Source organism: Euleptes europaea, chromosome 1 (genome assembly GCF_029931775.1).
Source record: "Euleptes europaea isolate rEulEur1 chromosome 1, rEulEur1.hap1, whole genome shotgun sequence".
In the NCBI taxonomy this organism is placed as follows: Eukaryota; Metazoa; Chordata; class Lepidosauria; order Squamata; family Sphaerodactylidae; genus Euleptes; species Euleptes europaea.
Genome location: NC_079312.1, coordinates 17,461,196 through 17,476,003, shown reverse-complemented (window position 1 = coordinate 17,476,003; position 14,808 = coordinate 17,461,196). Strand labels below are relative to the sequence as shown.

Here is a 14,808-nt window from a genome sequence, read left to right as displayed (position 1 = left end):
CTTACAATCACCTTCCCCTCCCCTCCCCACAACAGACACCCTGTGAGGTAGGTGGGGCTAAGAGTGCTGTGACTAGCCCAAGGTCACCCAGCTGGCTTCATGTGTAGGAGTGGGGAAATCAACCCAGTTCACCAGATTAGCCTCCACCGCCCATGTGGAGGAGTGGGGAATCAAACCTGAATCTCCAGATCAGAGACCACCACCCTGAACCACTGCTCTTAACCACTACACCACGTAGTGGGCTGGGGTGGGCTGGGGAAGGGAAGCAGGAAGACAGGAGCCCAAAACAAAAAAAGATAGTGACCAGAGGGTGGATGGGGGTCTTTAATCTCTTACCGTAGTGCACACGGGGGCTGTAACAGGCAAACTCCATGCGAGAAGCTTTTGTAATATCCTGTTCAAGGGTTCGCTTCAAACGTGGGCAGGCACCTGTGTGGAGGGGTGATCGAGAAAGGGATGAGTCCAGAATTCCCCCGAAGACTCCAGCGCCATTAGCACAAAGTGGTTGTGGAGAAACAACAGCCTTCTTTGGGGGAGCAGGGGATTCTGGGAGCCGGAATGCCTCGGTTGGTCATGAGATCGAAATGGGGGTGGGAGAGGGACCTGCCATTCCCTGGTTCTCAAGGAGCCTTTTCAGGCACGGTGGTTTTCCTGAAGGCATCTCTGTCACTGATCCGCTCAAATGACGCTATCCCGGCAAATGCTCCTGTTTGGGGGAAAACTGCTGCTAGCCATACTAGCTTGAAAACAGTGGTTCTTGCCTCCAACAGTGGGCCCCTGTTGGGCAGTACCTGCTTCACTGCCAAGTACACAAAAATATAGATGGTGTCGGGAGGAATGGGTTGTGCAGTCGCTGAATGGATAGCACACACTTCAGTTGGCAGCAGTAGAGGGTTAGTATAGGGGTAGAGAGGATGCTCCCTGTTCCTTCTTTTGTCCACTCCTGCTGCTGTCTCTTTGTTACCCTCAGGGCGTTCCTTCCTTCTGGTCACTTCCCTTCTCTCTCCGTCTTTGTCTGTCCACCATGAGGGCTCGACGTGCTTTCTACAATCTCCATCCTAGCTTAGATAGATAGCTAGAAGCCTTTACTCTGCCTTTCCTGGTACAGAGGTCTCTCACAACAAAGAACTGCTGTTTCTCTTCTAAGTAACAAGCTTCAGCGCGACCTTATTCCTCAAGCAGCCAGACTATAGAATTCCGCTGTGCAGAGACTCAGCTTTCCTCTCAGTGTGTGTGTGTGTTAAGTGCTGTCAAGTTGCTTCAGGCTCATGGTGACCCTATGAACCAATGTCCTCCAAAACGTCCTATCTTTAACAGCCTTGCTCAGGTCTTGCAAAGTGAGGGCTGTGGCTTCCTCTATAGAGTCAACCCATCTCTTGTTGGGTCTTCCGCTTTCCCTGCTGCCTCTTTTCCTGCTTTCAGACTGGCCCTTAAAAACATATTCCCCCCTAGCTGTGGATTCCGATGTGTGGGAGGAGCTACAATATTACATTAAATTACGCGCACTGCGAGGCTGGGTAGCATCTGGGATTTCCCTACTGACAGCAGGTATTTCCGCCATTCCCTGGCTCTTCCCAACTTCAGAGGGCTCATGGCAACAGCAATGGGAGTCACATAACTCAGGCAATGAGCCCGTGCCCAGGTGTGTTGCAGTTATGCTACCTGATTCACCCTTCCCGATTCAACAGACCCTTGCTGACCAATTGAGCTGTATATCCTGACTGTAGGAAGGGCAGGTCTCTTGCCCGGCCAGCCCATTGGAAGTCTTTATCCAAGTACTGCCAACACCTAAGGTTTGCTGTAGCACTCAGGCCAGGCAGGAAGGCAACCTTACCTTCAGCACACTGGCAGACATCTTCTGAGCACAATGCCGACACAAACTGGGGCTTGTTGGGCGCTCCGTAGAAAGTACTGCAGCTCTTTGCTTTAGTGGGAGAGAAAAACAAGGATAGGTGTCACAGCTAGATTCGAGTCCAGTAGCCCTTTGTGTGGGTGTGTAAAGTGCCGTCAAGTCGTAGCCAACTTACGGTGACCCCTTATGGAGTTTTCAAGGTAAGAGACTAACAGAAGTGGTTTGCCAGTGCCTTCCTCTGCATAGCAACCCTGGTATTCCTCCATGGTGTCCAGATTCAAAAAGGACATGGCCAGAATGGAGTGGGTAAAGAGGAGAGCAACAAGGATGATCAGGGGCCTGGAGACCAAGCCCTATGAGGAAAGGCTGAGGGAGTTGGGAACATTCAGTCTGGAGGAGGTTGAGGGGGGACATGATTGCTCTCTTTTAAGTATTTGAAGGGCTGTCACTTAAGGGCTGAGAGCTGTTCCTGCTGGCAGCAGAGGATAGGACTCACAATAATGAGTTTGAATTGTGGGCAGAGAGATACTGGCTGGATATTAGGAAGTTTTTTTTTACAGTAAGAGTTGTTTGACAGTGGAATCAGCTACCTAGGGAGGTGGTGAGCTCCGCCTCACTGGCAGTCTTTAAGCAGAGGTTGGACAAACACTTGCCAGGGATGCTCTAGGCTGATCCAGCATTGAGCAGGGCGTTGGACTAGATGGCCTGTATGGCCCCTTCCAACTCTATGATTCTACTAACCAGGGCTGACCCTGCTTAGCTTCCGAGATCTGACGAGATCAGGGTATACCATGCTGCCTTCCCTCCCTCCAGTAGCCCCTTCAAGATTTCTAGGGTTTAATAATCTTTTGCAAGTCAGAGCCCCCTTCGTCAGATATGAGTCGGAATGGAGATCTCCGAGTCCTTATATACCAGTCAGGAGGGACGGCAGCACTCAGGATGCAGAGGTACAATGTGCATTGAAATCAACTTGAGGGCAGAGGGGTAATGCTTGGGGAGCAGATAAGTGTAGTGTACAATACGAGAGGAATAATGTTTGCTTACTTGAGTTACTCCCACAAGCACAAGGTGGCTTATAATCAAGCAGAAGTTCACCAGTTTTCTTGCCACAAAATGCCCCTGAGGCCTGATCCCCGTTTACATACACTTAACATCGTTTATGTATCTACCCTGGGTCCTCTCGCCCCAAGTCCTGTCAAACGTGCCCTGGAAATTCTGTGTGGAAACTTAATTCCCAGGCTCCCAGGGCCCTAATTTAAATCAGGACCACAGAACATGGGGAGAGGGGGCTTAATCCCCCCCCCCAGTGCCGTTTTCCTGACCTGAAAGAGCCCTGAGGGACTGTTATTTGCTTCACTGGGGAAATTTACATGCATCACCAAAATAGTTTCAGAGGGAAGCTGTAATGTATGCAATAAACCTAGAGAGTTAAGTGGGAACAGTAGAAACCCAGAACTGATAGTCCTATTGGATCGCAGTTTGAACCCCCCAATTAGAGCACGGGGGGGGGGGGAAGCGCGGGCTATCTGAGGGCATAAAAGTAAGCAGCCATGTTGGTGTGCAGTAGGACAGCTAGATTCCAGTCCAGTAATGTAGAGCCCAAATATATAAGGGCTAGTATATAACTATACTATATGCACACATATATACACATAGATATGTTTGGGAACGTTGGCATCCACAACTATAAGATGCCAACAGATTATACTTGCTTGCCTGGTACTGCCTCTCACCAGTAGAGAGAAAGCTGTCTTTGAATTACCTCCAACCTTAGGAATGCAGTTTCTGTTTCCTAGCTCACAAGATCAAGCACTCTCTCAGTGACGCCTTCGGGCAATATCTATAGGCTATGCTAATTAACGTGGAGTAGACACCTAACGTGTATTGGTGCTTTTGCGTATCAATCTGCTTGTAAGCAGCTATGGGCCTGCCCCATTCTAATGCATAAATGATGCTGAGCTTCCTTTGTTCCTTGGTGAGTAACCCTGTGCCTTATCTGTGGTTAACTCACCCCAGCTCTGTGTTTAGCCAAATAAAGAACTGTTGCTTTTAACTTAACCTCCTCCTTGTTGTCCATCACTGGACTCTATAAGACAACCAGGCACTTCAGTAACACCTTAGAGATCAACAAGATTTTGGGGAATATGAGCTTTCGAAAGTCAAAGCTGCCTTTGTCAGATACCAGGAAAGCTTGCGTCTGACAAAGGGAGCTTTGACTCTCAATAGCTTGCACCCCGAAAAACCGATTGGTCTCTCTGAGGTGCTACTGGACTCAAATCTCTATGAGAAAAGGCAGGGCTCCCAGCAACACACTTGCGGGTGCTCCGAGGCAGGGTTGTTTATACTGAGCGGGATGTTCATTGAGCCGGAGTGGCGTCCGTCTGAGGGAGGGGTTGGAGTAGGGATGGGACTTTGAGGTTTCTCGGGCTAAAGAAAGGGGAGTAGCTGGAGAGGCTCCTAGTTAGGATTTGGGAAGGGGGCTGAGGGTGAAGGAGGGGGTGAGGGGTGGGCCGGTTACCTGGAAGACCCAGCTTCAAAGCCTCAATATGCCATGGAACGTGCTGGCCTGGGCCAGTCGGTATGGCCTACTTTACAGGGTTGTTGTGAGGCTAAAATTAATGGCTACTGGTAAAAATGGATATTAGTCATGATGCGTACCTATTCTTTCCAGTATCAGAGGAGCATGCCTATTATCTTAGGTGCTGTGGAGCACAGGCAGAACAATGCTGCTGCAGTTGTCTTGTTTGGGGGCTTCCTAGAGGCACCTGGTTGGCCACTGTGTGAACAGACTGCTGGACTTGATGGGCCTTGGTCTGATCCGGCATGGCCTTTCTTATGTTCTTACATTAGGGATTGATGCTTTGTCTGTGACCTTTTGCTTACCTGGTTCATAAAAGTCATACACTGTGGCGCTTGCTGGCTGGAGTTTTCCCACAGGTACCGCCTGTTTGGCTCCAAATGAGACACATTCACGTCCTGATGCGGGCACCTATATATAAAAAGATTGCTTTGTATCACTGGTATAATCCGGCAGGCTGTGGAGAGTCCAGGCCGAGCCTCTTTGCCAACTCTGGGACAGTTTTTGTGAGAGTTGTTCGGGGCTGAACCTAGGCCCTGCTGCATACAAAAACATATGTTCTGCCCAGAGTTATGTCCCCACTTGGATGTGTGGATGGAGGCTGAAGGGGGAAACAGAGATCAGTGGCAACAGAGGAAAGAAGATGGAGACTTTTTCTTCACCAAGGGAAAGTAGGGACAGGCTAGAAAATCAGGAATATCTACAAATCATCTAACAATTTTTATACTATGGCTCAATCCTGGAGCATTTAAGTAACAGCACACTCCACTGAACCATATACACAATCTATCTCCCTCACATCAGAATTACTATGGCCAGTCCCCCATGCGCATCTTAGCTCCCTGACATTCCGTGGTTGGCTCCGCCTCCTGCGGCAGCCATTTTGTGGCGGTGCCCACCACCCCGGGTCAGAATTCCAAGGGACCCACTGGAATTCTGTTTTTAGTCTATCACTGGGAACTCTCTCACTGAAGAGCCTTGCCAATAAATTCTCAAGGAGCCCCCTCCAGCTGGAGCAGAGTTTGGAAACCACAAGCCTCCACTGTGTCCTAAAGGGCCGTCACTAGATGGGAACGGCTGTCCTTTGCCGGTTGCTTCTCTCATTACTTGATTCTTCTCCGCAAGCTTCTCTCACCGAGATGAAATAGAGCAGTAGCCGTCGCCCTTGCATCTCCCAATGGCTGATATACTGATCGGAGAGATCCCGCAGCTGAGGAGGCAGAAGAAGAAGAAGAAGAAGAAGAGTTGGTTTTTATATGCCGGCTTTCTCTACCACTTAAGGAAGACTCAAACCGGCTTACAATCACCTTCCCCTCCCCACAACAGACACCCTGTGAGGTAGGTGGGGCTGAGAGAGTGTGACTAGCCCAAGGTCACCCAGCTGGCTTCATGTGGAGGAGTGGGGAAACAAATCCAGTTCAACAGATTAGCCTCCGCCGCTTATGTGGAGGAGTGGGGCATCAAACCCAGTTCTCCAGATCGGAGACCACCGCTCTTAACCACTATACCACGCTGGCTCCATGGTTTTCATCCATTCCAAAATGATGCTGTAGCAGACAAATATCCTGATCCATTAAGAATTGACCAGGGAGGGTGGAGTAGAAATTCACTAAACAAACAAATAAATAAATAATACTTGGGTGTCAATAAAGCAGTGAAGGGGTTTAAATCTGCCTTCCCAGCTGAATATAGAGGGGGAAATACACATTACACTGTAGTCACACGTAATGAAACTTCAGAATGGGATATTTTGCATCACAGCAGGGGCGGGGAAAGAAATGTTTAATTCGAAAGCTTGTTATCTATCATTTGCTTCGTCCTAATAGAAGGTGACCATCCTGACCTGATTTTGGAAGCTTAGCAGGGTCGGCCCTGGTTAGTACTTGGATGGGAGACCACCAAGGAAGTCCAGGGTAACTAGGCAGAGGCAGGCAGTAACAAACCACCTAAGTTCATCTCTTGCCTTGAACACCCTAGGGGGTTGCCATAAGTCCCTTATGGGCAACTTGACGGGCACTTTCCACCACGATTTCTTTCTTTCTTTCATTTACAGTCAGCCTTTTGTCCATCCTGAATCTATTGCCCATAAACTTCAATGGATCTCCCTGAGTTCTATTATTATGTGAGAGGGAGAAAAAAGTTTTCTCTATTTTCTGTCCTTACCTGGTGAGCCTGATCTCAACAGATCTCAGAGGTTAAGTGCAGGGTCAGCCCTGGTTAGTATTTGGATGGGAGACCACCAAGGAAGTGAACTGATCTCTATCGGCTGGAGATCAGTTGAAATAGCAGGAGATCTCCTGCTACTATCTGGAGGTTGGCAACCATAACGCTCCATGGGACTCGAATCTAGCTGTTCTATTACAGACCAACACGGCTACCCTCTGAAACTATCTTACCAGGTGGCATACTCTTCCCACTCAAACATCTGAGGTAATGGGGAAGGGGGCTTCTAGAGCAGAAGGTATTTCTAGGCGGGCTGGAACCTCAGCGCATTATTTTAGAAAACTGAAGCGCAGACAGCTGCCGCTGCCACCACCCCGTCTCCCCAGTCCTCACCTTGTCGAGGTCATCCTTGTCTGGCTCGAAGCCACTAAGCATCGTGATGTCAGCAATGACCATGCCTGTGACATGCGCCCCTGGTTGCCTCCTGGAGAAGGAAGGAAGTGGGAGGTGAGGACAAAGGTTTAGTGCCTGGGTGCCAAACGTAAGGACCGAGGGGGCGGATCTGGCCCCTTGAGCACTCTTATCCGGCCCGCAAGCCAGCTGAGACAGCCACCTTCCCCCCAGACCTGAGGTGTCAATGATCTAAGTCTGATAAATAAAATACTGTAAGAGTGTTATTGTTTTAAGCAAGTTTGTACTTTAAGTAAAAAATATTGGCTTTGCCTGTGTCTTCTATAAAGATTTTATCTCCAGTACCTGGCATTAAATTTTATGGTTCACATGGCCCCGCCCAACCAAGTGACATTTATGTCATATCTGGCCCTCATAACAAATGAGTTCGACACCCCTGATTTTAGTGTCTTTGTTTTTAAAACTGCATCCTGTTTCACAAGTGGCTAAATGGTTCAGTTTAAAACCACAGCACATCATGAATAAAAGGTATGAGTCCTTTGAACAGACCAAGAACAAGGCCAGCCCGTCAAGCCAGAGAAGCTAAAAAAAATTAACATAAATAATATTATAAACCCAGCCAGAAAATTGCAGTTTCCCCAAGCAATGCAATTCCATCAGCTTTTAGCTGATGTTAGGGCAGGTTTACATGTCCTCCTGCAAGAACAGAAGGCGATGGAGTGATACAAGATAGTATGGTAGTTAATGTGTTGGACTAGGATCTGGGGGACCCAGGTTCAAATCCCCACTCTGCCCGGGAAGCATGCTGGTGGACCATGGGCAAGTCACACACACTTAGCCTAACCTACCTCACAGGTTTGTTGTGAGGATAAAACTGAGAAAAATGATGTAAGCTGCTTTGGGTCCCCATTGGGGAAAAAGGTGAGATATAATTAATGTAGATAAATATTTTTTTTTTAAAAGGCTTGGCACACAAAGATGGTGCAATAATGGGAAAGGGTCCCTGTCTATTGGGCATCATCCAGTTTCAATGCGAAACTGCAGGGATACAGTCTACTCAAGCACATTATGGTAGTATTAGAATTTAGATAACAAAGATCAAGCTGCCTGGGAGACCCAGCACAAGTATAGCCGGCTTTCAAAGGGGGTTAGACAGATTCATGGAGGAGAGGTCTGCCAGTGGTTGCTAGCCATGGTGATTAAAGAGGACCTCCACATTGAACACATGAACATACGAAGCTGCCTTATACAGAATCAGACCCTTGGTCCATTGAAGTCAGTATTGTCTACTCAGACCGGCAGCGGCTCTCCAGGGTCTCAGGCAGAGGTATTTTGAAGGTTAATATACAAATGAAACCAGAAATGTATTTTTGGGGTTTTATGTTTAGTCAGTAGGAAAAAAATATGGGTGTTTGCTATTATATATGATCTCAGCAGCAAGAGTATTATATGCGCAAAAATGGAAACATCCGTACATACCTACAATAGAAGAATGGCTTGTCAAGATGATGGAATTAGCGGAAACGGCCAAACTGACTGCTTTGATTAGAGAAAATAACTTATTTAAGTTAAGAAGGCGGCTGAGGGGAGACATGATAGAGGTCTATAAAATTATGCATGGTTTGGAGAGAGTGGACAGGGAGAAGTTTTTCTCCCTCTCCCATAATACTAGAACACGGGGTCATCTGCTAAAGCTGGAGGGTGAGAGATTCAAAACAGATAAAAGGAAGTATTTCTTCATACAACGCATAGTTAAATTGTGGAGCTCCCTGCCCCAGGATGTGGTGATGGCTGCCAGCTTGGAGGGCATTAAGAGGGGAGTGGACATATTCATGGAGGAGAGGGGTATTCATGGCTGTTAGTTAGAATGGATATTAGTCATGCTGCATACCTATTCTCTCTAGTATCAGAGGAACATGCCTATTATTTTGGGTGTGGTGGAACACAGGCAGGATGCTGGTGCTGCACTCGTCTTGTTAGTGGCTTCCTAGAGGCACCTGGTTGGCTACTGTGTGAACAGACTGCTGGATTTGATGGGCCTTGGTCTGATCCAGCAGGGCCTTTCTTATGTTATTATGTTCTTAAGTTTGTAGAGAATTGGAAACCATTTATGGACTTTTTGCGTAATACAGAAAAGAACAAATTGAAGATTTGTGGGTTTGAAGATTAGAAGAATAAAAATGTAGGTATGATAGAGAAAAGTTTGATTTTTTAGTTGTAAGAATAATTTAAAAAATAATTTTGTATATGTAGCTAGAGAACAGGCTTTAATTTTTTAATTAGATTCATATTCGATACAAACGAAAACGGAAGTATCTTTTCGTCTGTTTTTTTTCCTTTTTCTTTATTTTGTTTATTGTAATTTTGTTAACAATAAATTTAATAAAATGCTTTAAAAAAAAAAAAGGAAAATGCACGCATAATCAAACCAAACCCCCAGAATCAACCAGAACCAAGGGGTTGAGACAAAGTAGTCGGTAGGGTGACTGTGAGGAAACAGCCATGCATAAACGTCCTGTGTGTGCCGTCAAGTCACAGCTGACTTATGGCGACCCCTTAGGGTTTTGAGGCAAGAGACGTTCGGAGGTGGTTTGCCATCGCTTGCCTCCATGTGGGCTGAGAGAGTTCTGAGAGAGTTCTGAGAGAACTGTGACTGGCTCAAGGACACCCAGCAGGCTTCATGGGGAGGAGCTGTTATGTCCTGACAAACACGCATACACATACATTCCATTGTCTGGAAGCAGAAGCATCACAGACACACACACACACACACAGCCCAATTAGACTGTCTCTACCCAAGGACAGAGGCTTCCCTGCCCCCGTTCCAGCACACAAGGAACTCTCTGGCCTCTATAGATTGCTTTGTTCCTCTACTATGAGAACGCAAATGGCTAGTTAAGATGCCTGTGCATAAGAGAAAGTGCTGACTTTGTATCTTTGATCTCAATGATGCTACTGAAGACTTGTATGGTTGAATGTATCTTTTACTGAAATGCAACCGCCTTTAAGGTATAAAGAGAACTGTTTCTCCTCTGCTCAGGTGTGACAGCCTCCCAACTCTGTTTTGGGATCTGTTCACCTAGATCTGTGCTTTGGCCAAATAAAAGAGCTGTAGTTCATCCAACCTCCTCCCTATTGTCTTCATTGGACCTCTATAGATAACTGGGTCACAACAGAGCAGGGAATCAAACCGGTTTTCCAGATTAGAGTCAGCCGCTCTTAACCACTACACCATGCTGCTGCTCTAGCTCACCAGAAACAGACGTCGTAAATGACTTTCTGTTGCGACTGTCCCGGTTCTTTGGCTTCTCTCCTGTGACGTCGCCGTGCATCAAACATCTGGATGGGTGAGAGCGGCTGGTCAGCCGGCTGCGGTGCTGGCCCAGAGTCGTCCGTGCCGTAATCTTCATATTCATAGTAATCCTCATACGCGTCCGCTGTTGTGAGAAAAGAGAAGAGACAATGACAAGGACTCTGGGAGCAAAACAGAGGAAGGGTAACACTGGGGTCTTCCATCTGGGTTTTCACCCCAAGTTAGGGTTGCCAACCACCAGCTATTACAACTGATCTCCAGCCGATAGAGATCAGTTCACCCGGAGAAAATGGCTGCTTTGGCAATTGGACTCATGTTTCCCTCACAACAAATGCATGGGCCCTCTCAAGGGAAGACTCAGGAGGCAGGTGATGGTGGATAACCTGCCCCATTGATTCTCCCTTGCCAATGCTGACCCAAATTTGTGCATTCAGCCACCTTGATCCACCTTTATGGGGAGGGGGGATAGGGATGCCAACCTCCAGGTATCAGCTGGAGCGCTCCCGCTATTACAACTGATCTCCAGCCAATAGAGATCCGTTTTCCTGGAGAAAGTGGCTGCTTTGGCAATTGGACTCTATGGCATTGAAGTCCCTCCCCAAACCCCACCCTCTTCAAGCTCTGCCCCCAAAACCTCCCACCGGTGGTGAAGAGGGACCTGGTAACCCTAAGGGGGGAACAAGTTTTAAATGATGGTATAAATAAATAAAAAATAAGCATTGACTAGGGTTGCCAGCTACGGTTTGGGAAATATCTGGAGGTTTTGGGGGCGGAGCCTGAGGAGGGTGGGGTTTGGGGAGGGAAGGGACTTCAATGCCATAGAGTCCAATTGCCAAAGCGGCCATTTTCTTCAGGGGAACTATTTCTGTTGGCTGGAGAGATATTACAAATAAATTGTAATAGCGGGAGATCTCCAGCCACCACCTAGTCGTTGGCAACCCTAGCGTTGACTTACGCTGATATCGAACTGCACCAGTCAGCTTCACCTCTAAGCCAAGGGTCTGGCAGGAAGTGTTCTGTACTGCAAAGACGTGGAATTGCTTCAGGACCTGCAGGGATCAGAAAAAGGAAATAAAAAAAACGTGATTCCCTGAACCACCTAAGAACCACCCCATCGGGAGAACTAATAAGCTGCAAACGGTCTCAGAACCCAGGAGACCTGGCTTCAGTCCCCTCCCTCTCTCTTCCTAAATTGTTTGAGCCCACTTAGGGATGGGAGGGGGTCTTCTGGTATGCAGAAGGAAGAAAAGAAGAAGAAAAGAAGAAGAAGAAAAGAAGAAGAAGAAGAAGAAGAAGAGGAGGAGTTAGTTTTTATACCTTGCTTTCCTCTACTGAAAGGAGTCTCAAAGCAGCTTACCATCATCTTCCCTTCCCCCCCATCACAACAGACACCTTGTAAGGTAGGTGATGCTGAGAGAGCTGTGACTAGCCCAAGATCACCCAGCAGGCTTCATTTGGAGAAGTGGGGAATAAAACTTGGTTCTCCAAATTAGAGTCCGCTGCTCATGTGGAGGGGTGAAGAATCAAATCCGGTTCTCCAGACTAGAATCCACCGCTCTTAACCACTATGCCTTGCTGGCTCTCAACAGCTTAAGCTGTTGCAAGGATACTCAGGGAGGGAGATCTTGTGTATGCCACCCTAAGCTTACAAGGGCAAAAATAGGGCGATATGAAGATACTCACAGTCAAAGTTCCTTTCCCTTTCCCTTCCACCTTTACATGGATGTCACTCCCTGAGGTAAACTGAAGAAAAGAGAACAGGAAGAGAGTGAATGACCAAACCAAGAGCTCGCCGTAACATCATTTTACAATCGATTTGGAGGCCTGAATGGAAGACACTGGATGATTTGGGAGGCAAAGAAATAATGCCCACCTTGGGTCCTATGTTGGAGAAAGGTGGGCATATAAATATATTAAATATCTAAATAAATATCAAGAGGTGTTTCCCCCCACCCCCACCCCTTGTGTGTAATTCTGGAGTGCTTTGGTATTGCACTACTGGGAACCCCCAAAAAGGTACCACCAAGATTATTTATACAATTATTTCTAAAAGCAATCCAACTCTTATATCAGGATGGTATATAGTTTGTTCTTATCCAAGACTGCCATGCAAATGCCAGATTCTAGTGCAGGGGGTCCTCTGGCTGCCATTGTGCCCACCAACACCTTTCCTGGTGCCCACTAAGTGTTTTAGAAAGTGGGTGGGGTCAGATGGGGCTTTTGTCTAGAAGGGCTTCTGACTAGCCATCAGAGAGCAGATTGGCTGTGCAGATCTTTAAAAATGTTGCTTTGGCAGCAACTGTCACCACAGCACAAGGATCTTCACTGTGTGAAGAAGAAGAACAAGAGCTGTTTTTCATATGCCGACTTTCTCTACCACTTAAGGAAGACTCAAACCAGCTTACAATCACCTTCCCTTTCCCCTCCCCACAACAGGCACCCTGTGAGGTAGGTGGGGCAGAGAGAACACTAAGAGAGCTGTGACTAGCCCAAGGTCACCCACCTGGCTTCATGTGGAAGAGTGGGGAAACCAACCCAGTTCACCAGATTAGCCTCCGCTGCTCATGTGGAGGAGTGGGGAATCAAACCTGGTTCTCCAGATCAGAGTCCACCGCTCCAAACCACTAGTGAGCCTGCTGGAGGCTTGCCGGCCAAGGCAGCCGCCACCCCCAGTCCCAAGGTGTCAATGATCACAGATTGTTAAATAAAAGAAAATACTGTAAGAGTGTTATTGTTTTAAGAACGTTTGTATTTTAAGTAAAAAAATAAAGTAAAAAATAATATTAATTGGCTTTGCCTGTGTCTTCTATAGAGCTTGTATCCCCAGGACCTGGCATTCAATTTTATGGTTCACATGGCCCGGCCCGACTAAGTGACATTTATGTCATATCTGGCCCTCATAACAAATGAGTTCAACACCCCTGATATAGACAAAATTGCCTCGTTATAATGCAGTTTACTCTAGGAATTTGAGCCTAGCACAGAGAGGATTTTCCTTAGTCCAGAAGACACGCAGCACTGATTATGGGACTGGCCCATCAAAGGGCAGATAGGAAACCAGCCAATCAAAGGCACTAAATGGTCAATGAACACACATGAAGCTGCCGTATACTGAATCAGATCCTTGGTCCATCAAAGTCAGTATTGTCTACTCAGACTGGCAGCGGCTCTCCAGGATCTCTGGAGGCGGTCTTTCACGTCACCTACTTGACTAGTCCCTTTAACTGGAGATGACGGGGATTGAACCTGGGACCTGCTGCATGCCAAGCAGATGCTCTACCACTGAGACACAGCCCCTCCCCTGACACAACAAAGCCAAAAACCACAGCACTGCTGGGAAAAGGGCAATATTGGCTCACGCACCTGTAGCTCTTCCTCGACTACCTCATCAGACCTCCCAAATGACATCTGGAACGGCAAGCTTCTCCCAGGGACAGTAAGGGTCACCTTCAGTTCGTTGTCTTTCTTTTCGTAGGTACTCATCCAATACTGAGACAGGGCTTCCAGAGCCACAACTGTGTCCTGGAAGGGGGAAAAAAAAGAGAGGTCAGGAGAGAAGCCAGGAGTCTGGTCAGTTCCAACATACGTTACAAGTGGTGATGGAGAGGCATCCTATGAAGAAGAAGAGTTGGTTTTTATATGCCGACTTTCTCTACCACTTAAGGAAGAATCAAACCGGCTTACAATCACCTTCCCCTCCCCTCCCCACAACAGACACCCTGTGAGGTAGGTGGGACTGAGAGAGCTGTGACTAGCCCAAGGGACTTCAATGCCATAGAGTCCAATTGCCAAAGTCGCAATTTTCTCCAGGGGAACTGATCTCTATCAGCTGGAGATCAGTTGTAATAGGAGATCTCCAGCTAGTACCTGGAGGTTGACAACCCTAGGTCCAGGTTCCCCGGGCACGACTCAGAATGGCCATTAAAAAAAAAAAAGCAGAGTCCGTTTGGACAGGGAGCGCTGCCACACGGGGAAGGAGGGCTCCTGCCTTCCCCCAGCCCAGGCATTTTCCATGCCAAAACAGTGCTGGAACTGGGGGAGTTATATCCCCCTTTTCAGCCGCTCATGTACCGTCCAGTTTGGCCCTCGCGATGTCCCGACACCAACACCCCTTTTGCAAAAGGTAAGCATCCCAGTTAAACCAGGCAGCTACCTGAGTCGATTTGAAGCCTCCTCCGTAGTTCCTCTGCTCCGTCAGCCATCGAGCCACCTTGCTGGCTGCTTTGGTATCATTTTGCTTCACTAAGTGAAGGAGCCCATAGCCCGTGGCCTCCACAGAGATGGCCAAAGCCGACGGCCTTCCCCTCTGCCGTTGGCCCTGATCCTCTACCGCCCAGTACATCACCGTGTTGTCTGGAGATGCGAGTATAAGAATGCTATTGGTTGATTGATGGATTGATTAAAACAGTTAAACCCCACTTTTCTCCATGGCTCAAAAGTTAATTTCCTACAATATTAGAATGATAGCTTGACACCAAGGGATATGAGCTG

At 47.6% G+C, this 14,808-nt stretch overlaps 1 protein-coding gene across 1 annotated transcript in view; it reads right to left on the bottom strand.

Annotated features, from left to right (window-relative positions):
• LOC130474020 (complement C4-like) overlaps nt 1-14,808 on the bottom strand; it is a 77,194-nt gene that overhangs the window by 3,770 nt on the left and 58,616 nt on the right. The window contains exons 30-39 of the mRNA XM_056845700.1: nt 14,471-14,670; nt 13,681-13,839; nt 12,001-12,060; nt 11,273-11,366; nt 10,258-10,441; nt 6,987-7,077; nt 5,566-5,640; nt 4,736-4,841; nt 1,835-1,924; nt 337-429 (exon numbers count right to left, since the gene is read on the bottom strand). Coding sequence (XP_056701678.1) covers nt 337-429; nt 1,835-1,924; nt 4,736-4,841; nt 5,566-5,640; nt 6,987-7,077; nt 10,258-10,441; nt 11,273-11,366; nt 12,001-12,060; nt 13,681-13,839; nt 14,471-14,670 — 1,152 coding nt within the window. The remainder of the gene's footprint in view (nt 1-336; nt 430-1,834; nt 1,925-4,735; nt 4,842-5,565; nt 5,641-6,986; nt 7,078-10,257; nt 10,442-11,272; nt 11,367-12,000; nt 12,061-13,680; nt 13,840-14,470; nt 14,671-14,808) is intronic.